Here is a 22,202-nt window from a genome sequence, read left to right on the forward strand (position 1 = left end):
GAACAATTCTCCCACTACGACGAGGCACCTGTGTACTAGACATCTCATGAGTAGTACCTTGTGGTGTATCTAATACAGTCACATCATCCCTAGTATCATCCATTGGTTGTTCAACTACAGGTTCATTTAATTCAGCCAATACAACTTTACTTCTAGGATTAAAATTATTCACATAATCATCTTCCAAAAATTTGGCATGAGTGCTAACAAACACTTTGTTATCCTTATGATTATAGAATAAATAACTCTTGGTTTCCTTTGAATACCCTAAAAACGTGCATACTTCTGTTTTAGCTTCCAACTTATCAGACTTCCCTTTCAACACATGTACTAGACATCCCCAAATGTGGAGATATTTCATACTAAGCTTGCGCCCACTCCACAATTCCTTGGATGTGTTGGGAACAGATTTTGATGAAACCAAATTCAAAATATGCCTAGCAGTTTTTAGTGCATAACCCCAAAAAGAAACTGGTAAAGTTGAGTAACTCATCATGGACCTAACCATTCCCAAAAGAGTCTTATTCCTTCTTTCCGCCACACCATTTTATTGAGGAATTCCAGGTGCAGTCAATTGGGATACAATCCTATTCTAAATTAGATAATCCTTGAAATCCCCAAGAAGGTATTCGCCACCTCGATCAGATCGAATGGCCTTTATGTGTCTACCCAATTGATTCTCAACTTCAGCCCTAAATTCTTTGAACTTTTCAAAGGCTTCAGACTTCCATCTCATTAGGTACACATAACCATATCTTGAGTAATGATCCGTGAAAGTGATAAAGTACTCATAACCTCCTTTTGCTTTGGTTGACATAAGACCACATACATCCGTATGAACTAATTCAATCAACTTTTGGGCTCTTCTACCTTTTGCATTAAAAGGTCGTTTGGTCATTTTACCTTCCAAACAAGAATCACAAATTGTAAATTCATCAAAGTCCATGGGCTGTAAAAGTCCATCTTTGATTAGTCTTTGAATCCTATTTGAATTAATATGACCCAAACGCAAGTGCCATAGATATGCATCAATTATAGAAGGAAACTTTCTCTTTAATGATTTTACATGAGAGCTACTATCTAATTCAGAATTGTATAATTCATACTTATCAGAAGTTAAAATATAAAGATCATCCACAATATTGCCAGAACAGATAAACACTTTATCCTTCTTTATTACAACACTGTCTTTCAGGATAACACAATATCCATGTTTACCTAAGTAAGTTGCAAAAATTAAATTCCTACGAACATTAGGTACATACAAACAGTCTTCTAATATTAAAACTCTAGACTCAAAGCATAAATTAAACACTCCAACAGCTACAATCGGAATCCTGCTCCCATTAGCCAAAGTAAGAAATAGTTCTCCCTCATTCAACTTTCTAGTCTCCTGGAACCCCTGCAAAGAATTGCATATATGATTAGTACAACTTGAATCCACACACCAGAAATCTGTTGGATTCTGTACCAAACATATTTCAAAAAGAAATGAACTTTTCATACCCTTATTCTTGGCAGCTTTAAATGTTGGACAATTCCTCTTCTAATGTCCTTTCTCACCACAATGGAAACACTTTCTTTGGGTTTTCTTTCCTTTGTTGGCAACTCCTAAGGCAATTTTTTTACCATCTTTCTTAGTGAAGTCCTTCTTCTTCTTCTTCTTACCCTTGCCTTTCGACTTAGGTTGAGAAGTAGAAGCTTCACTCACATTGGCTTCAACATTAGAAGTACCAAGGATGCCTTCCGCCGCCACTAACTCATTCATTAATTCAGACAAAGAATAAATCTTTTTGTTCATATTATAATTGAGTTTGAATTCCTTGAATGAGTCCGGTAGTGAATAAAGTATCATATCCACTTGGGATTCTCCATCAATGTCGGCACCTAAAACTTCTAACGTATTCAGATTAGCAATCGTCCAAAGACAATGCTCCCTTACTGAACTTCCTTCAGCCATTTTGGTATTATAAATTTGCCTCATGATTTCTTGCCTTGCAGAACGACCTTGCTCACCAAACATCTCCTTCAGACTATGCATTATGTCCGAAGCGAGTTCTACATCTTGCATTTAATGTTGTAGAACATAAGCATATAATATGGAACCTTAACAAAACCATAAAATAATATATACAACGACAACCCAATCCATATCTATAATTCCTTGGTAGCAAGTTTATTATAAACACATTAATTGGTTGAGAATTAATCTCATTATTAGTGCTATTATGATAACTCTTATCAAACACTAACAATATGCTGTATTGCCTTTAACCTCTAAGTAATAATGACATAGTTCCTTTGGGAGGTTAACATTATACTTAGTCTAGTATACACCATTATCTAGAGTCATGTACAGCCACATTTCATCTCTCTTTTATAGTGTTTAAACTTGTAGTACCATGAAACAAAACACCCTCCTTTGGGATCGCGAGGCATATATGCCAAGACGATGCTTGTCCACACTACTTTAAACGGGTAAGTTCAATCTTGTAGTACTATGAAATAAACACCCTCCTTTAGGATCACGAGGCATATACGCCAAGACGAGGTGTTTACCCACACTACTATGAACCGATAATAGAGGCCGTGAGATCTAACTCTTGTATCTCTCTCCCACTAGATATTTTAAATTAAAAGTTTTTAAGATCAAGAATTATAATAATGCTAGACACTTTGAAAACATAATCATAATCTCATTAGAAATAAATTTCATTAAATTAGCATTAACATATATAAATAAATATATATATATATATAACGTAATAAAAATCCTTATTACATATAAAAATCCATATTATATTATATATAATATAATATACAAATTAATATATGTAATATATAATTATTACATTATATATATATATATATATATATATATATATATATATATATATATATATATATATATATATATATATATATATCCATGCATACAAGAAAGTGATATCTTAAAACAATTAGACCATTCGATCTAATGTATATGACAAGAATTCAAGAGAATCCTTATATTACTTCCTTAAAGATCATTAATGTAACCATGGGCCATGAAACAAAAAACTTTCAATCCCGAAACAGTGCCATTACAAACAATTACATTCAATAACCACCCCATTTCAATAACTACCCCATTCGAATGGAACATATATTGAATGTAATATGTAGTAATCATATTGAATGTTGCCGTACAAAATTGTAATGGCTCTATACATATAAATCATTTTGAAGTTTATGAAACTTCAATCCATATATCACATTAAACAATCATGGCATATGAATTCCAACGCTAATAACGTAAATTCATAAAACAATAATTATCAAACCATGTCAACACAAAGATGATGGTTTTCTTAAATTCTAAAATTCAATCACATGTTATACAATCATGAGATGAAAACCTGGCTCTAATACCAATTGTAGGAAAAACTGGTTTTGTATCTCATACAAAATACATAGCGGAAGTAACAAACAATGATCTATTTCATTCATGATCGATAACATGCACTATGTAAATTTCAAAATTTAAGAACAAAATAGCGTACCTTGGTGTGGAAAAATTCAAAACAAAGATTAGAAGCACTTGGAAAAACTTTTAATCTTCATTCCAATTCTACTTTACGCTCAAGATGTGTGGTCTCTCAATCAGTTTTCAAAGGGAGAAAGAAAGTGTCTCTCTCTCACATACACACCGTTTCTTATATCACTAAAATAAAAATTCTATATATTTCTCCCTTTATAACTAACTAATTATCTAATTGAGCTGGCCTATTGGACCTTTCCAATTGGGCTTTAGAGTGTGGCTTGGAGTGGGACCAAAAGGGACCAATAAGACACTAGCTCCAATAGGCCTTGGGCTTTTCCGTCAACTCTTGACAAGTCCAAAGTTACCATTAAATATATTTAATATCACTATATAAATATAATTGCACTCTAGGCCTTATTAATAAATTATATCTCAAGACTTTATTATACATGCAACCCTTTCATAAAATATTTGTAGTATCACAAAGTCATGAATGTAGACTGCCACTTTGCAAATTGCTACATTTTATCATTGAGTACCCGGTTTAATCCTTTGATTCATTATATATTTATGAAATCCAATTTTATAAATATATACTTTAGTAATTTCTTACCAAAGTGGTTAGGCCTAACTCTCTGAATAACTGATCCCATTAAACTTATCTCAAGGAAATATTTTATATCTCCATCAAGAGACTATGAATTCCATCTTGAGAAATATATGTTCCATCAACACTAAATGTGGTTGCCCAATATACTGAGGTTTTGACCGTTACTTTAGATCTCACTTCTGATATATCAAAGTAACTTACACGTCATGATCAGGTCCATTATTCTCTCAGGATTAAGAGTTCATGCAAATAAAGGTCGTGAGATTTATTATTCATTTGACAGTCGTTAGGAGAATAATAAATCTCACAGCGGTCCAGTTCAATATGTCTTAACTCTTAAAACATATCAACATATCAACTGGAAGTCTCCACTTCCATGATCAAGAAAAATCATCTTAGTTGATACGTTATAGTCTTCGCAGATAAAATGCCCAATTTCATCACCGACTATGAACTATAAATTTTGAGTTTACAAAGAACTTGTGATTTATGTCTTCTGTGACTAAATCACATAAATCACATACTATGTATCTCATGGACTATATGATAATGTCCAAATATTTATGTTACCATTATTTTAGATAAAAAAAAAACTTTATTAATCATAACATTAAGTCATACATAATATCTTACATAGCATCATACAATAGGATTTAAGGACACACATCCTAACACTAAAAGTTTAGAACAATTGGCAAACAGTGAGCACAAAATTTTTAAGATATAGATCTTAGAGTCTACAGGTATGATTAGACAATGCTCAAGGTGCTGCAAGTCAAAATCCAAAAAAAAGGAAGCTACAGGTTCAAGAAATTTGAAACATGCCAGGTTTAACTAATCGAGACTATGGTTCGACTGATTGAGACTATGGAAAGTGTGTATGCGTGCATTTTTGTGCTCCATTGATGAGAGTGTGTGGGATGCTGTAGAAATTGGTTGGACAAGGCCGAAGGCTGCCAAATCTACTTGGGATAAGGTAGCTCTCACAATGGCTAATGCTAATAGCAAAGCACTTAATGCTATATTTTGTGGTGTCTCACTGAATGAATTTCACAAGATATCTCATGTGTCAATTGCTAAGAAGACATGGAAAATTATGGAGACTACCTTCAAAGGCACCAAGAAGGTGAAGGATACCAAGCTTCAAATGCTTACCACTCGGTTTGAAGAACTGAAGATGAGCAAAGATGAATCATTCGGCTCATTCTATTGGAAAGTTGAATGAAGTGGTAATCGGGAAATTGAACTTGAGTGAGAAGACTAAAGACTCCAAAGTAGTAAGAAAGATTCTCAGATCATTGCCGAAGAGCTTCCGATCCAAGGTGATCGCCATTGAGTTGACCAAGGATCTTAATGAGATAAAGGTCCAAGAACTTATCAGCTCTCTTCAAACATATGAGCTATCTCTACCATCTCAAAGGAAGAGCAAAACCCTTGCTCTTAAGACAATCAATAAGAGAATTGAAGCTCAAGATTCCTCAGATAAGGACAAGGTTGAAAAAGAGGTAGCATACCTTGAAAAGTGATGGAAATATGCATATACGCAGCGGAAAAACAACGGATCTACTTCATTCATAAATGTTAACATGCACCATGTAAGTTTTAGAATATAAGAACAAGAGCGTGTACCTTGGAGCGGTGAATTTCAAAACCGAAGATTCGAAGTACTTGGGAACACTTTCAATCTTCACTCCAATTCCACTAACGCCCAAGATGTATGGTCTCTCAATCAGTTTACAAAGGGAGAATGTCAAAATGTCTTACACTTGCATATACACCACTTCACAATGATGTTCTTGCAATTCTCTAAAGAAAATTCGGTGTCTTTCTCCCTTTGTATCTAACTGATTATCTAATTGGGCTAGCCTTTTGGGCCTTTCCAATTGGGCTTAAATGGGTGGCTTGGAGTGGGACCAAAAGAGACCAATAAGACACTAGCTCCAATGGGCCTTGGATTTTTTTGTCAACTCTTAACAAGTCCAAAGTTATCATTAATTATATTTAATACCACTATATAAATATAATTGCATTATAGGCCTTATTTATAAATTATATCCCAAGACTTTATTATACATGCAATCCCTTCATAAAATGTTCGTAGTAATACAAAGTCATGAATATAGACTGTCATTTTGTATATTACATCTTAATCCTTGAGTACCCAATTTAATCATTTGAGTTATTCATCATATGTTTATGAAATCCAATTTCATAAATATATACTCTAGTAACTATTTACTAAAGTAGTTAGGCCTAACATTCTGAATAACAAACCCATTAAACTTATCTCAAGGGAATATTTTGTATCTCCGTTAAGAGACAATAAATTCCATCTTGAGAATATATGTTCCGTCAACACTAAATGTGGTTACCCAACATATTGAGGCTTTGACTCACTCCTGATATATCAAAGCAACATACACTTCATGATTAGGTCTATTATCCTTTCAGGATTAAGAGCTCATGTAAATATAAGTCGTGAGTTTATTATTCATTTGATAGTCGTTAAGAGAATAATAAATCTCACACCAGTCCAATTCAATATGTCTTAACTCTTAAAACATATCAACATACCAACTAGAAATCTCCATTTCTAGGATCAAGACAAATCATCTTAGTTGATATGTTATAGTCTTCGCAGATGAAATGCCCAATTTCATCACCGACTATGAACTAAAATTCTGAGTTTACAAAGAACTTGTGATTTATATCTTTTGTGACTAAATCATATACTATGCATCTCATGGACTATGTGATAATGTCTGAATATTCATGTTATCATTATTTTAGATTATAATAAAACAACTTTATTAATCACAACATTAAGTCATATATAATGTCATACATAATAACATACATAGCATCATACAATAGGATTTAAAGGCACTAATCCTAACACAGAACTTTCATAAGTTCTTGAACTTCAAAAAGGAAGGGAAGTTCTTTGAGAAAGGAAAATTCTCCAATTTCAAGAAAGACAAGAAGGACTTCAAAAGAAATGATTCCAAAGACTCTTCTTCTTCTCAAGTAATCACTTGTTATGAGTGTAAATAGCCATTTGAAGAAAGAATGACCCACCTATATGAAGGCAAAGGGTAGAGCACTTGCTACAACCCTTAGTGATTTAGATAGCTCAAACTCCGATTCTGAAGAACGTTGTGATGAAGGAGGAAACTACTCCGCTTTCATGGCCATTGCACCCGTAGATTCTTCGGAAGGTTTGAGCAATCTAATGGAAGAACTTGGTGAGCATATCGAAGTGGAATCTATTGGTGTTGGAGTTGAATCCAATGATGATGAAGAAAAGTGTATCTATAAAGGAACAAATAGATTGCGAGAATCCTATAATGCGTTTCCTGAAAAGAGTAGAGAATATGCAAGAGTGGTTAAGGCAACCATTAGAAAGATGAAGAAAGCCGAAAAGGATTATAAAATCTGAAAAGAAACCAAATGTGGTGAATCAAATGGTTTTGATGAAGTCTCCCAAGCCAATTGTCACTAACTCTAAGGCAAGAGGAGAGTCTCTTCCTAAGACACAAAAAGGTCCACAATCTCAACACTATTACCATCACTGTGGAATTCGAGGGCTCACCAAACCAAATTGCTACAAGCTCCAAGCATTGAAGAATGCGAATCTTCAAAAGACAAGAAGACAAGGAAAAGGCAATGGGAAACCCAAGTAACCAAAAGGGCAAGAAGGAGAACCCGTTATGAGTGATGTGATCAAGATGATTGACACCATCACCTCATGTTTGGCCAACTTCACCTTAAGGTTTGAGAATCATGGCTCAAGTACCCAATCCCCAAAGGATATCACCCCAAATGCACGTGTCATATGGGTGAAGAAGGGTACTTATGCATAAGCATTATAACATGTCCTTGCATTAATTCTTTCTATATAATATGACATAGTTGGTTGTTTACTTGTTTTACATTCTAGCATGTTTTTATTGTTTTTGATGTTTAAAAGCTTTGGTTATTTGTTTTTTTTTGTTTTGATCATTCTTTACTTGCTTTGTGTCAAAAATTCAAAAACACATAAAAGTATAAAATCCAAAAAATTTGATAGGCGGTGTTATACATTGTCACATGCATGTTTAGCCTTGTACCTCCATACTAATGGCTTTGTGCATTAATGAGCTTAGCTTGTTCTCTATACACTTGTATCTTTGTGGGAATGTCTTGACATCTATGTGATTGTTGTAAATAGATCTTCAAATTTTTCATAAATGATTAGTCAATAGTTTTGTTGATCTTGAAACATACGTAGACTTGTGCCTATATTTCTTCACACTTTTTTTTTTTGCTTAAAAGCTCAACCAGAGTCAAATCTCAAAAAGAGATATAGAGCTTAAAAAGTCGTCACACAAACTAGTATTTGACTAGGAAAAAGAGAAAGCAACATGTATTTAAAATGTATGGTGCCAAAAGCCAAAGGCTTACTAATCAAATTGAAATATCAAAAATTTCAGGCATCGATCTCAAAAATAAATGTAAAGATCAAAAGAAAAGAAGCTAAATGAAAAGCTTTTAACTTAATATAATTAAGTTTATGTGGGAGGTCATATATGTTCATTTCTACAATTAAGATAGGCCACTCTACTTAGTGCTAGTTGTGTATGACATGATTGAATCGATCATTGAAACTTCACATTAGACTAAGGACTATCTCATATTTGATACCCACCCACATCCACATGTCTATGTTCAATGAATGCCTTATTCATTTGTGTGATTGTACTTGATTAATTCTTTCTATATAATATGACATAGTTGGTTGTTTACTTGTTTTACATTCTAGCATGTTTTTATTGTTTTTTATGTTTAAAAGCTTTGGTTGTTTGTTTTTTTTGTTTTGATCATTCTTTACTTGCTTTGTGTCAAAAATTCAAAAACACATAAAAGTATAAAATCCAAAAAATTTGATAGGCGGTGTTATACATTGTCACATGCATGTTTAGCCTTGTACCTCCATACTAATGGCTTTGTGCATTAATGAGCTTAGCTTGTTCTCTATACACTTGTATCTTTGTGGGAATGTCTTGACATCTATGTGATTGTTGTAAATAGATCTTCAAATTTTTCATAAATGATTAGTCAATAGTTTTGTTGATCTTGAAACATACGTAGACTTGTGCCTATATTTCTTCACACTTTTTTTTTTTTGCTTAAAAGCTCAACCAGAGTCAAATCTCAAAAAGAGATATAGAGCTTAAAAAGTCGTCACACAAACTAGTATTTGACTAGGAAAAAGAGAAAGCAACATGTATTTAAAATGTATGGTGCCAAAAGCCAAAGGCTTACTAATCAAATTGAAATATCAAAAATTTCGAGGCATCGATCTCAAAAATAAATGTAAAGATCAAAAGAAAAGAAGCTAAATGAAAAGCTTTTAACTTAATATAATTAAGTTTATGTGGGAGGTCATATATGTTCATTTCTACAATTAAGATAGGTCACTCTACTTAGTGCTAGTTGTGTATGACATGATTGAATCGATCATTGAAACTTCACATTAGACTAAGGACTATCTCATATTTGATACCCACCCACATCCACATGTCTATGTTCAATGAATGCCTTATTCATTTGTGTGATTGTACTTGATTAATTCTTTCTATATAATATGACATAGTTGGTTGTTTACTTGTTTTACATTCTAGCATGTTTTTATTGTTTTTGATGTTTAAAAGCTTTGGTTGTTTGTTTTTTTTTGTTTTGATCATTCTTTACTTGCTTTGTGTCAAAAATTCAAAAACACATAAAAGTATAAAATCCAAAAAATTTGATAGGCGGTGTTATACATTGTCACATGCATGTTTAGCCTTGTACCTCCATACTAATGGCTTTGTGCATTAATGAGCTTAGCTTGTTCTCTATACACTTGTATCTTTGTGGGAATGTCTTGACATCTATGTGATTGTTGTAAATAGATCTTCAAATTTTTCATAAATGATTAGTCAATAGTTTTGTTGATCTTGAAACATACGTAGACTTGTGCCTATATTTCTTCACACTTTTTTTTTTGCTTAAAAGCTCAACCAGAGTCAAATCTCAAAAAGAGATATAGAGCTTAAAAAGTCGTCACACAAACTAGTATTTGACTAGGAAAAAGAGAAAGCAACATGTATTTAAAATGTATGGTGCCAAAAGCCAAAGGCTTACTAATCAAATTGAAATATCAAAAATTTCAGGCATCGATCTCAAAAATAAATGTAAAGATCAAAAGAAAAGAAGCTAAATGAAAAGCTTTTAACTTAATATAATTAAGTTTATGTGGGAGGTCATATATGTTCATTTCTACAATTAAGATAGGCCACTCTACTTAGTGCTAGTTGTGTATGACATGATTGAATCGATCATTGAAACTTCACATTAGACTAAGGACTATCTCATATTTGATACCCACCCACATCCACATGTCTATGTTCAATGAATGCCTTATTCATTTGTGTGATTGTACTTGATTAATTCTTTCTATATAATATGACATAGTTGGTTGTTTACTTGTTTTACATTCTAGCATGTTTTTATTGTTTTTTATGTTTAAAAGCTTTGGTTGTTTGTTTTTTTTGTTTTGATCATTCTTTACTTGCTTTGTGTCAAAAATTCAAAAACACATAAAAGTATAAAATCCAAAAAATTTGATAGGCGGTGTTATACATTGTCACATGCATGTTTAGCCTTGTACCTCCATACTAATGGCTTTGTGCATTAATGAGCTTAGCTTGTTCTCTATACACTTGTATCTTTGTGGGAATGTCTTGACATCTATGTGATTGTTGTAAATAGATCTTCAAATTTTTCATAAATGATTAGTCAATAGTTTTGTTGATCTTGAAACATACGTAGACTTGTACCTATATTTCTTCACACTTTTTTTTTTTGCTTAAAAGCTCAACCAGAGTCAAATCTCAAAAAGAGATATAGAGCTTAAAAAGTCGTCACACAAACTAGTATTTGACTAGGAAAAAGAGAAAGCAACATGTATTTAAAATGTATGGTGCCAAAAGCCAAAGGCTTACTAATCAAATTGAAATATCAAAAATTTCAGGCATCGATCTCAAAAATAAATGTAAAGATCAAAAGAAAAGAAGCTAAATGAAAAGCTTTTAACTTAATATAATTAAGTTTATGTGGGAGGTCATATATGTTCATTTCTACAATTAAGATAGGTCACTCTACTTAGTGCTAGTTGTGTATGACATGATTGAATCGATCATTGAAACTTCACATTAGACTAAGGACTATCTCATATTTGATACCCACCCACATCCACATGTCTATGTTCAATGAATGCCTTATTCATTTGTGTGATTGTACTTGATTAATTCTTTCTATATAATATGACATAGTTGGTTGTTTACTTGTTTTACATTCTAGCATGTTTTTATTGTTTTTGATGTTTAAAAGCTTTGGTTGTTTGTTTTTTTTTGTTTTGATCATTCTTTACTTGCTTTGTGTCAAAAATTCAAAAACACATAAAAGTATAAAATCCAAAAAATTTGATAGGCGGTGTTATACATTGTCACATGCATGTTTAGCCTTGTACCTCCATACTAATGGCTTTGTGCATTAATGAGCTTAGCTTGTTCTCTATACACTTGTATCTTTGTGGGAATGTCTTGACATCTATGTGATTGTTGTAAATAGATCTTCAAATTTTTCATAAATGATTAGTCAATAGTTTTGTTGATCTTGAAACATACGTAGACTTGTGCCTATATTTCTTCACACTTTTTTTTTTTTGCTTAAAAGCTCAACCAGAGTCAAATCTCAAAAAGAGATATAGAGCTTAAAAAGTCGTCACACAAACTAGTATTTGACTAGGAAAAAGAGAAAGCAACATGTATTTAAAATGTATGGTGCCAAAAGCCAAAGGCTTACTAATCAAATTGAAATATCAAAAATTTCAAGCATCGATCTCAAAAATAAATGTAAAGATCAAAAGAAAAGAAGCTAAATGAAAAGCTTTTAACTTAATATAATTAAGTTTATGTGGGAGGTCATATATGTTCATTTCTACAATTAAGATAGGTCACTCTACTTAGTGCTAGTTGTGTATGACATGATTGAATCGATCATTGAAACTTCACATTAGACTAAGGACTATCTCATATTTGATACCCACCCACATCCACATGTCTATGTTCAATGAATGCCTTATTCATTTGTGTGATTGTACTTGATTAAATGTGATGTACATACTCAAGCATCTGTTGATCAAACCCAAAAAGATTTTTGAGTATTTTAGTTGTTTTAGAAAGTATTTTATTTTGAAAAGTATCACAAAAATTCAAAAATTTGCAACTATGTATTTTGGCCACTCACTCGCAGGTCGCAAGTTTTCAAGCTCAAGTCACAAGCTCAACTTGAAGGTTTTCGCGACTTACTAGTGAGTGAGAACTCAAGTTGAGAAAAAGAATTAGAAATTTTTTCAAAATCTGAATTTTTGGTGACTCATTTTGGCGACTCATTCGCGAGTCACGAGGTCATCCAGAGGCGTGCACGACTCACTGGCGAGTGTAAGTCCAGTCGTGAAAGAGACTTACAAAAATTTTTCAAAATCTGGATTTAAGGGATTTTGGCAACTCATTCGCGAGTCAGTTGAGTTACGAAAAATGTGTGTTTTGCAAAAATAAGGTTAAAAATTAGACATTTTTTCAAAAATTTTCATTTTCCTCGCATCACGTGCATGCTTCTTCGTCTTCTTTGCATCTCCCTCTCTCAAAACCAACATTTTCTCTCCAAAAACCTCCATTTTTTCTCTTCAATCTTCACTCCAAAATCCAAGAAAAGGTATGGGTCTTCACTCCTTTCTACTTTATTTCAAGTTTAAAGTTTTATATTTCATGGATTTGTTGTTTTTGTTGAGATATTGAAATATTGTTGATGAACATGGGATTTTGTTGTGTTTGATGAAATTGTCGTATGGGTTTTGTTGAGAATGATGATGTTCGTTTTTAGACCCCTTAAACACAACCAGATTAACCTAGTTATTTAGCCAAGTAATTAACTTAGGTAAATTATGCAAATCTAGGTTAACACATACTCCTTCCGTCCCACTCTGTTTGTCTTGTTTAAAAAGTCAAACTTTTTCAAGGAACATCATTTATTGTCTTGTCTGTCTTATAAAATTGTATAAGTTTACAAAACTACCCTTAAATAAATTTATCAATTTTTTAAAAAAAAATGGTTATTCTTAATGAGGCAACTAAAAAGGTTCCCCAATTAGATTGATTTTTAAAAAAAAAATATATATATATATATATATTAGTTAGTTTTCTTTTCAAATGGTTTTGAAAATAAAATAGGGGTATAATAAGAACATTAGTAAACTAATAACTTTTATTTTTAGAAATAGGATAATATTTTGGGACATCCCAAAATGGAATAGAAGACAAACAAAGTGAGACGGAGGAAGTATAAATCATATCATTGTAAAGTTCGAAAAATAAAGAACACAACAATATGATAACTTAGGAAAACCAAACTGGTAAAAAACCTAGGGAGGATTTAGCCTAGCTATCCTCAAGGTAAAACTGAATCCACTATGAAAGAATTGAAGTTTACACAATAGCGACTTAAACCACTAACATCTTATTGCTACTTCGAGTAGGAAACTTACTACCACGACCACGTGACAGCTCCGAGTCCACAGACTACTTCTTTCTTAAATTCCCAGCAAGCACAAGCACTCTTGCTTGTATATCTTTAAACTCTTAAATTTGCAACTGAATTGATCACCAAGCTCTTGACATCAATCTAGATCTTAATAACCCTAAGTATATATGAAAGCAAACACCTTTAAATCTTACAAAAGATTCACACACACAGCATAAAGAGCATACTTAAAATGTGGCTAGAGTTTTCCTTTTTATACCTAGGGCAAAACATAAAACCCTACATCTAAAACAGGCTTGGGCTTAATTGAAAAATTTTGTAGAAAAACAATTTGCACAAGCTTCGATCGATCGAGTCTAATTTTCGATCATTCGAGCTAGGCAAATTTACACAGTAAATCCTGCAGAACACTCGATTCCAACTTTACAACTTAAACATACTTTGAGCAAGTCTAAAACAAGACTAGACGTTTTGATCATGATTTGCCAACATTACAAATTAAAGTTCTAATACATTTAAACCTAAATTCTTAGAACCTAACAAACTCCCCCTTTGGCAATCTGTGACAAAACTCAAACTAAACAAAATGCTCAAAGTTACAAAAACAGCCCGTTACAAAACATTGCCCAACAAAAAACAAATTCAACCTAACTACTATTTATCAGTTGCAAGTGTAGACAGTAGTACGACTAAATCAACCTGTATATTCCTGTAATACTTAACAAACACATAAAGGCATGCGTGGAAAATACAAGTAATCAAATATAACTTCTTGATTTCACAAAACACAAAATAAAGACATATATCATGAATAACCTCGTAAATATAAATCAATAAACAATGTGAAACAAGAAACATATATAAATAATCTCCCTCTATCATGGACAACCCAAACAAAATACATCATGAGCCAAAAAATGTAAATACAAAATGAAGCACCTAGATACAATCTAAAAACTCCATAGCTCCAAAAACTTCAAAAACTCCCCCTAACATCAAAAACCCATCTCTACAACATATGTACTCCCCCTTTTTGTGACGAATTGCCAAAGGGCATTCACTCGTCATCAAAAGGAGGTGGCGATCTAATACTCTCCAAATCCACTCGCAGAGCATGAAGCTCATCAAGCATGTCCACCAAAAGCGAACCATGAGCCGCTTGAACGGTTATGATAGTCTCCAACATACGACAAATGTCTAGATCATCCAAAGTAGAAGGTGGAGGAACAGCAGCAGTAGCAAACGGATCAATAGACGCCTCAGTAGAAGTATTACCTGTAGTGGAGGGAAGAGGAGGAGCGACACCAGAAGTCTCAACCCTAGGACGTTTAGAGCTGGCTCTCATCTAAGCATCCCTCTGCCTAAGAAAGGTGGCACCTATAAGAGCAACTATATGGACAGGCTCAGACGCGGGAGGGTTTTCTAAACCTAAATGCAAAAGAATCTGATGTATAAAAATAGGAAAGAAAAGAGCATGAGAAACAGAATTACTCTGATGAACCTCAATGATGCCATGAAAGATGAGGAAACTCATAGGAGCATCGGTAACAAGGGCATACAAAAATGCACATCTCTTGATAGGGATGGTGTGTAAATGAGAGATAGGCCAGATGGAATGACACGAAATCCAGAAAAAGAGATAATGAATCTCAGTCAACTCGTGAGTAGTGATCTTAGGATCAGAACCCCACTGGATAGAAGACCGAGTAAGATATGACATGATGTCATCAAGGGCTGGCGACTCATCATAAGGATAAACAGGATGCTGGAGCAGTGGCACCCGAAAAGCAGCAACCACTACTGAAGAAGTAATGGTGCACTTGTCACCCCGTATCCAACCCCTTACAAGAGTGTTGAAATCATAGGAGTGGACCGAGAGGTTTGAGTAGAACTCTCTGATCAAGGTAGCTGGAGGGGGATGTGAAATATCCAGCAACGGTAACCAACCCCTACGCTCAAAATTTCTCCTAATCTCAGGATCAAGCTCATCTAAAACAACCTTTCTCTCAACCCAAACGGTTCTCAAAAGGTTCAGTCTCATACGTTTCCTAGTTTTTCTCACTCAGAAACCCATCACTCACAAAGGATGATGCAGAAGAAGAGGAGGCTTTCCTATTGGCTCTAGTTTTCCTAGGCATGATGCTAAGGATAGGACAAGATACACAGACAGAACCAAAAAAAAAAAACAAAAACAAAAACCAAGGGCAGACTGCAAGTTAGCACAAAACAACATAGAAAAAAGACAATCTATATGACGCATGAACAGAATAATCAAATGATGCATGATCTAATGCAGTGAAAATAAGTTCAATTTAACTTTAAAATCACAAAATTGGCTTAAGCATATAGTTTATATCAAAAACTCCAAAATTTTGAAAAACCACTTATACAATTTGAACGAAATTGACCAATTAATCATTAAGCAAGATAGATAACACATTATAATGATCAAATTAATCAATCCAACAAGCCAATTTCATCCAATTAAACCCATTTGAACAAAATCCCCAATTCGGGTACATTCAAGCCCTAGAAATTTCCATTTTTCAAAATCTATCAAATTGATCAAATTAAGTCATCAAGAACTATTGTATATTATCCCACAACAAAAACCCATTGATCAATTTCCAAAGAGAAAGCTTGAATCAACAAAAATCTCAATTTTCTTAACGTTCGAAATATGCCCAAAATGCATGACAAAAATGCACGAAACATGAAAATAAAAGAAAAAGCAGGGGTATAAAGGTCTTACCGGCCTTAGATGACAAAAACCTTTGAAGAAATTTGAGGGAAAACGACAAAAATCTTGCTTTGACCCTTAGACCGATCGAATAGAGGGAGAAAGAGTTTTGAAAATTTTGAAATAATGAAAGAACACGTGAAAAACTTAGTTTTTTAAAAAACTCTATACAATTTTCGATCGATCGAAAAATAGATTTGATCGATCGAAAATGCCTTCAATTGATCAAACATCAATCGAGCACCGATCGAAACACACAGAACCAAACCAAAATTTTAATCGCAATTTCGATCGGTCGAGAAACAGGTTCGATAGATCGAAATTCTGGAAAAACCAATTTTTTGAAAAACAAAGCATTTTTATGCAAAAACTCCTCAAAGCATATTAAATAATGAATAAGAGGCATGAGTATAAGATGAAATGCTTTTCAAAAACACTTGTTTGAACCCAGTTTTCCAAAAATTAAGATTTTCAATCAACTCACCTTAAATTTTTTAAACTTCAAAAACATTTTGCATAAAACTCAAGAAATTCTCAAACTTGGTTGGCCAAACCAAAATCACACACAATAACATGTACAAAGTATAGCAAAGAGTAACTTGTGTAGTGTGTGCAACTAGTAAAAGCTTGAGATACACGTGTTGTGATATGTGAATAGTAATTAAGCACAATTTCTACAAAATTCATCTCATACACTTAAAAGATACTATCCCTTAAAGAGTTACATCATATAACTCTCACATCTCCTAGAATAAAAGCTTGCAATCATGTAAGTTTCTTGAGTTGCCTCATAATGTACACACCAATTTTATTTGATCAGAAACTTATTCAGTATTAGCCGAGATAATGTACATACCAATTTTATTTGATTGATTTAATTATGGTCCAACAATATACACACCAATTTTATCATTTAAATTGAAGCTACACCTTATGTTCTTTTTGTGCATGTGCTACACTTTCTCAAGCACACAATCCTATGATATGCACTAAGGTGTTCATGATTGGCTAGTAAACAGTGGTGAGATGGTTATTTATGCATTTCTCATTAAGATCAAGTCCGACAATCAAGGACATGTGACTTCAAGATTAAGATCAAGTGATCAAAAACTATAAACATCTTCCCTCACAACATGCACTACAAAGCTCAAACTAGTAAAGTGCAATAAAATAAGCTCACCCAAGCTAAACAAGGTACATAAAACATGTTATGTAAAAATAAATTGGCCAACCTTGATTTCAAATCCAAGAAAAATAATGCAAAACACACTTTGCTTCCCTTTTCCTTCCCTTTTTTTTATTTTTATTTTTGAAAAGAAATAACAAAAACAACCTAGAATGAAATGCATGAATGTTATGAAATGCGAATCCTAGCAAGACAAAGAAAACAAGAACAACAAAGGAGAATGGCCACAAAGAGAAGAGCGATGAAGCACATGGACCAAGAAAGCCAAGGATGACTAGGGACACAAAATCCACTACAAAAAAACTGGCCTACTGCGGCGGGCCAAAACCACCGCTAAAGCCCCAAAAACCGCCGCTATAGGTACATTTCACATATTGCAGCGGGGGCTATTGCGGCGGTTCTACCCGCTAGCCTTGTCGCGACGCAGTATCTCTATTGCGGCGGTACAAAAACCCGCCGCTGTAGATACACCTTTTAGCGACGGTTTTGGTCTATTGCGGCGGGCATGAAACCGCCGCCATATGAAATTGCCATTCGGGTCAAGTGGCCTTCTAGTGGTGGGATAGGCCCGCCGCTATAGGTTGTCACCTATAGCGGCGGTCAATAAGCGCCGCTATAGGGCTTCATGTACAACATACCTTATGTACCTTTTAGCGGCGGTTTCGCCCGCCGCTATAAGCCTTTTGTTTTTTTGGAATTTGGCTATAGCCGTGTTTTTATAAACGCGGCTATGGTTCTTTTTTATTTTTTATTTTCCCGACTAGATGGTAATGAAGAATCCCTAATACTAATTACCATTAGATTAGCATATTCAAAGAAGATATTTTCTTTGTAAGACAATGTATCACATAGACTAACTGCAGCAACAATGAACCACATTTTCTTTTAGACAACTTTGTATCAGAGGCACATAATGTAATCCATTCATATATCTTCCCTACTATGGCTGCAGGTATGCATATCAGTAATTCCTAATTAGGTTAACTAGTGGCATCAAAAGGGTATCCAGATGGGAGAATGCTATATTGATTACATTATTTTCGTAACACCAACAAGAAGTAAACCAAACATAACTTAGTAGTGATTTCTTCTTAATTCTATATATTATATATATCTTTTTTTTTTTCTTTTTTCTTGCACGAAACAATGTTAAGTTTTTATAAATTAAAGTCAAAGTAATTGAAAGATGAAACTCAAGTTCAACATTGACCATGAATGAAAGAGGAAAAGCCACACATATAATAAGAAACTTCCTATTTTTATTTCTTAAGAGTTTCAGACGTACTAATATATTAGCACCATATTCTCTAGACTAGCCAAAATATATTTATAATCTACTCATGTTTGGGGAACAAACACATCTACCACAAACCCAACTCTTGGCTTGAGAAAATCAAGTGTAAAATTTTCAATACCTTTGTATGATGGACCTCCCCATGGTGGTGCTAAAAACACTATGTCCCCCTAAAAAAAAGAATAAGAAATAATTAGAATATTAAACTAAACAATATTAAAAGAATAATATTTTCCATCTCAAGTTAAATTATTAACTTTAATGCAACATTATCAAACATGTAATTATAGAAAGCCCCATTATTGTATCACAATATTTAATTGACTTAAGAAAGCCCCATTATTGTATCACAAAAATAACCTCAACTCTAGAAAATTGAATAAAAAAAAATACTAATAACCTAATTAACTATTAAGACCTAAAATAAAATCAAGTGGAACAATAAAAAATATACAATTAACTTCTTAAACTATATAATATAAATTAAAATAAAATTGGCAAATGAACATGACAAGTGGAAAAAAAATACCGTGTACCTACAAAGTTTCCCAGAAGCAAAAAATTATTAACGTAACCAGTCAATTCAATCCCTTAAACACTCCCCAGTTCTATAAAACTTACTAACACTTACCCACCTTTGTTAGTGTCTGCAGATGGACATGCTCAAGCCCCTGATATATTCCGAAAAGGTCAACTGCTGAGAAAATGGGGTATATAACAAAAGGTAAACCTGCTTGCAAGCTTCAACATTATGAAAACATTGAAAAGTCAGGAAACCATGGAAGCACAATTTTCTATAATGAATATGATATACATGTCAGGCACAGGTAAAAAAAACATGTAACATTGTTTCTCATATAAATAGGCACCATTCACGTTTACAATTTTATCAATTAATTTTACTCAAATTTAAGACAGCAAATTTTCAATACGAAGATTTTTATGTTCATTGTATGAATGAGAACCTTTAGTGACAAGCCAATGAAAGTCAATATAATCATTATCAGTACCTAGGTTATTAAGGTTAGAGTGGAGTGGAGTAGATAAGAATTAGCCCAAACAGGCCCTAGGTTATTAAGGTTAGAAAGTTGTTGGTTTAGCATTAATAAATTTTTCATAAAATAGGGTATTTTAGTAATTTCCAGATTTTCTGGAATGGGCTGTAAAGGGCTGCCCTAGGGAGCCATGAGTTTTATTTTATATTTTGAGTCCTTTCCTAATTCGTTTAGAAGTTCTTAAGCCCTTTTTTTTTTTAGTAAACCTGGTCATTTGAGGAATAGATTAGTTAGAGCCCTAGTCATTCATAGTGAGATTGATTCTAATAAAATTTGGCAGCTTCTTTTAAGATTTAAGGGTGTGATTTCCTTCACCAACCTAGGTGTAATTGCCTAGGAAAGCCTAGGTGTAATTGCCTAGTGTTTCATCTATCTTATTTCAAGTTCTATTCATTATTTCAACACCAAACAGCCATCAACATACTCAAGATTCAATATTTCTTTACCAAGACCATTAAACATCAATCCTTACTCAAAACCCTTCAAGATCTCATCAAGAGAGTGCTAAAATTGGTATCAGATCCCATTCAAGCTTACATCCAGCATCAAGCAATCCCATAAATCACACATGCACTCACTAATGAAACAAGAAATTCACGTTCATCAATTGATATATCCCCTAAGAAAGCTAATTTGTGAACAGCTAGGTTCTGAAATATTTAGTGGAACAAGGCTTAACCAAAAACTATGAATCAGACAATCTAAAATCATCCTATCACTTTTATGTTTGAGTGGTTGGCTGCTTATAGTAGCCATTCTCTCTCGTCTTTAGAGGATTTAAGTAAAATTTTGATTGACTCGTTGAACATGGCCTGTGTACTTAAGTCCAATTTCATTATTTACTTTTTCAACGAAGCATTATTACTCATCAAAAAAACATCCCACCACATGGAACATATATCCAATGAGAGTGCTCAAACACGGATATAAAATATTGAGGTGCCATCAACATCAAGCTCTCGATCATTTACTAACTATTATCTAAATGTTGCTTTTCAGTTGCAACCCAACAGCATAATTAATGTAGACAATTTCCAATTAAGCAAGGGATAGTGTAGAGTTTATAACTGATGTTTTAACTAAAAATTAGTAACAGGAAAACATGGAGAGAAAAAAAAAAAAAAAATTCTAAAGGCCAAGGGTATAAAATACTTTTACCGAGCTGTTACAAGCGATGAATCGCCAGCAGATATGTGACCAGCACTGGATATATCCCATAACCTTGGCCATGAATCTTTGCAGTCAGCGCGTCACTGGAGAGGCAGTTGTTGAGTATTTTCAGCAAAAATCCACATGTGAACTGCTCGATGGTAATCTCCATCTCGATGAACATCTCCATTAAATATATATACAATACAATATTTTATTATTTCCCCACTATTAATATTTTATTAGCATCTGAGTAAGTAAAAAAACATTCATTTAATTAAAAAAATATAAAGAATATGCAAATTAAAAGCTCATTCAATACAATACCCTCAAAACTCTAATACCCAACTTAAAATCTCAATTCAGTTATGGTTAATATAAGAACCGAACCTTAGCTTTTGAAACAATCCAGGGATAGGAATCAAACCATCAACGGACCGTTTGAAATTGAGAGCTTTCTTGCTAGGGTTCTTCAAGGCCCATGTCAATCCAAATGAACCTACAAGAAACCCCTTTTTGGAGAATGTGAGAGAACACATGAAATGTAAAATTAAAGTGTAAAGGAAAGTAGAAGATCAATGTAGTTCCATTCCTATGGATTTTCCTCTGCAAGTTTTTCCAAAGAGGAAAAAGAAGAAGAAGAAGGAGATTTGACCCCCAGCACATCAAGTAATTAATCAAATTTCTCAGTGGAAACATAAACATTTAGAATCATGACCATTAAAGAGCAAGACAAATATTATATAATAATGAACTTATTTTCAAAATATAGAAATCTGAGTAATTAAAACTATATCACAAGATGAGAGCAAAATTAAAATGTTGTTTAGAACTTGCGATTTCAACTTGCCTAAATCCCAAACTAAAAGCATGCAACTCTAGAAGCTATATCTATACACAAGGAAACACATTTTGTGCTGCATAGCTTGAGATACAACACCTAAAGAACTATAACTAAGTTTTTCCATAGGCCTCAACAGTCAGTAGAGTAAATCATTCTAAAGTTTTCTTTGCCATTTAA

At 33.3% G+C, this 22,202-nt stretch overlaps 1 protein-coding gene across 1 annotated transcript; it reads right to left on the bottom strand.

The window, feature by feature from the left end:
- Positions 1–1,084: 1,084 nt before the first annotated feature.
- On the bottom strand, positions 1,085–21,281 carry LOC142636002 (uncharacterized). Its single transcript, XM_075810060.1, has 5 exons — positions 21,191–21,281; positions 19,613–19,718; positions 19,099–19,147; positions 1,507–2,058; positions 1,085–1,402 (listed from the first exon to the last, which is right to left on the bottom strand). Exon 4 carries the CDS (start codon positions 2,039–2,041, stop codon positions 1,547–1,549), a length of 495 nt encoding a protein of 164 aa, XP_075666175.1. The 5' UTR covers positions 2,042–2,058; positions 19,099–19,147; positions 19,613–19,718; positions 21,191–21,281; the 3' UTR covers positions 1,085–1,402; positions 1,507–1,546.
- Between the last annotated feature and the right edge of the window lie 921 nt (positions 21,282–22,202).

Source organism: Castanea sativa, chromosome 5 (genome assembly GCF_040712315.1).
Source record: "Castanea sativa cultivar Marrone di Chiusa Pesio chromosome 5, ASM4071231v1".
Lineage (NCBI taxonomy): Eukaryota > Viridiplantae > Streptophyta > Magnoliopsida > Fagales > Fagaceae > Castanea > Castanea sativa.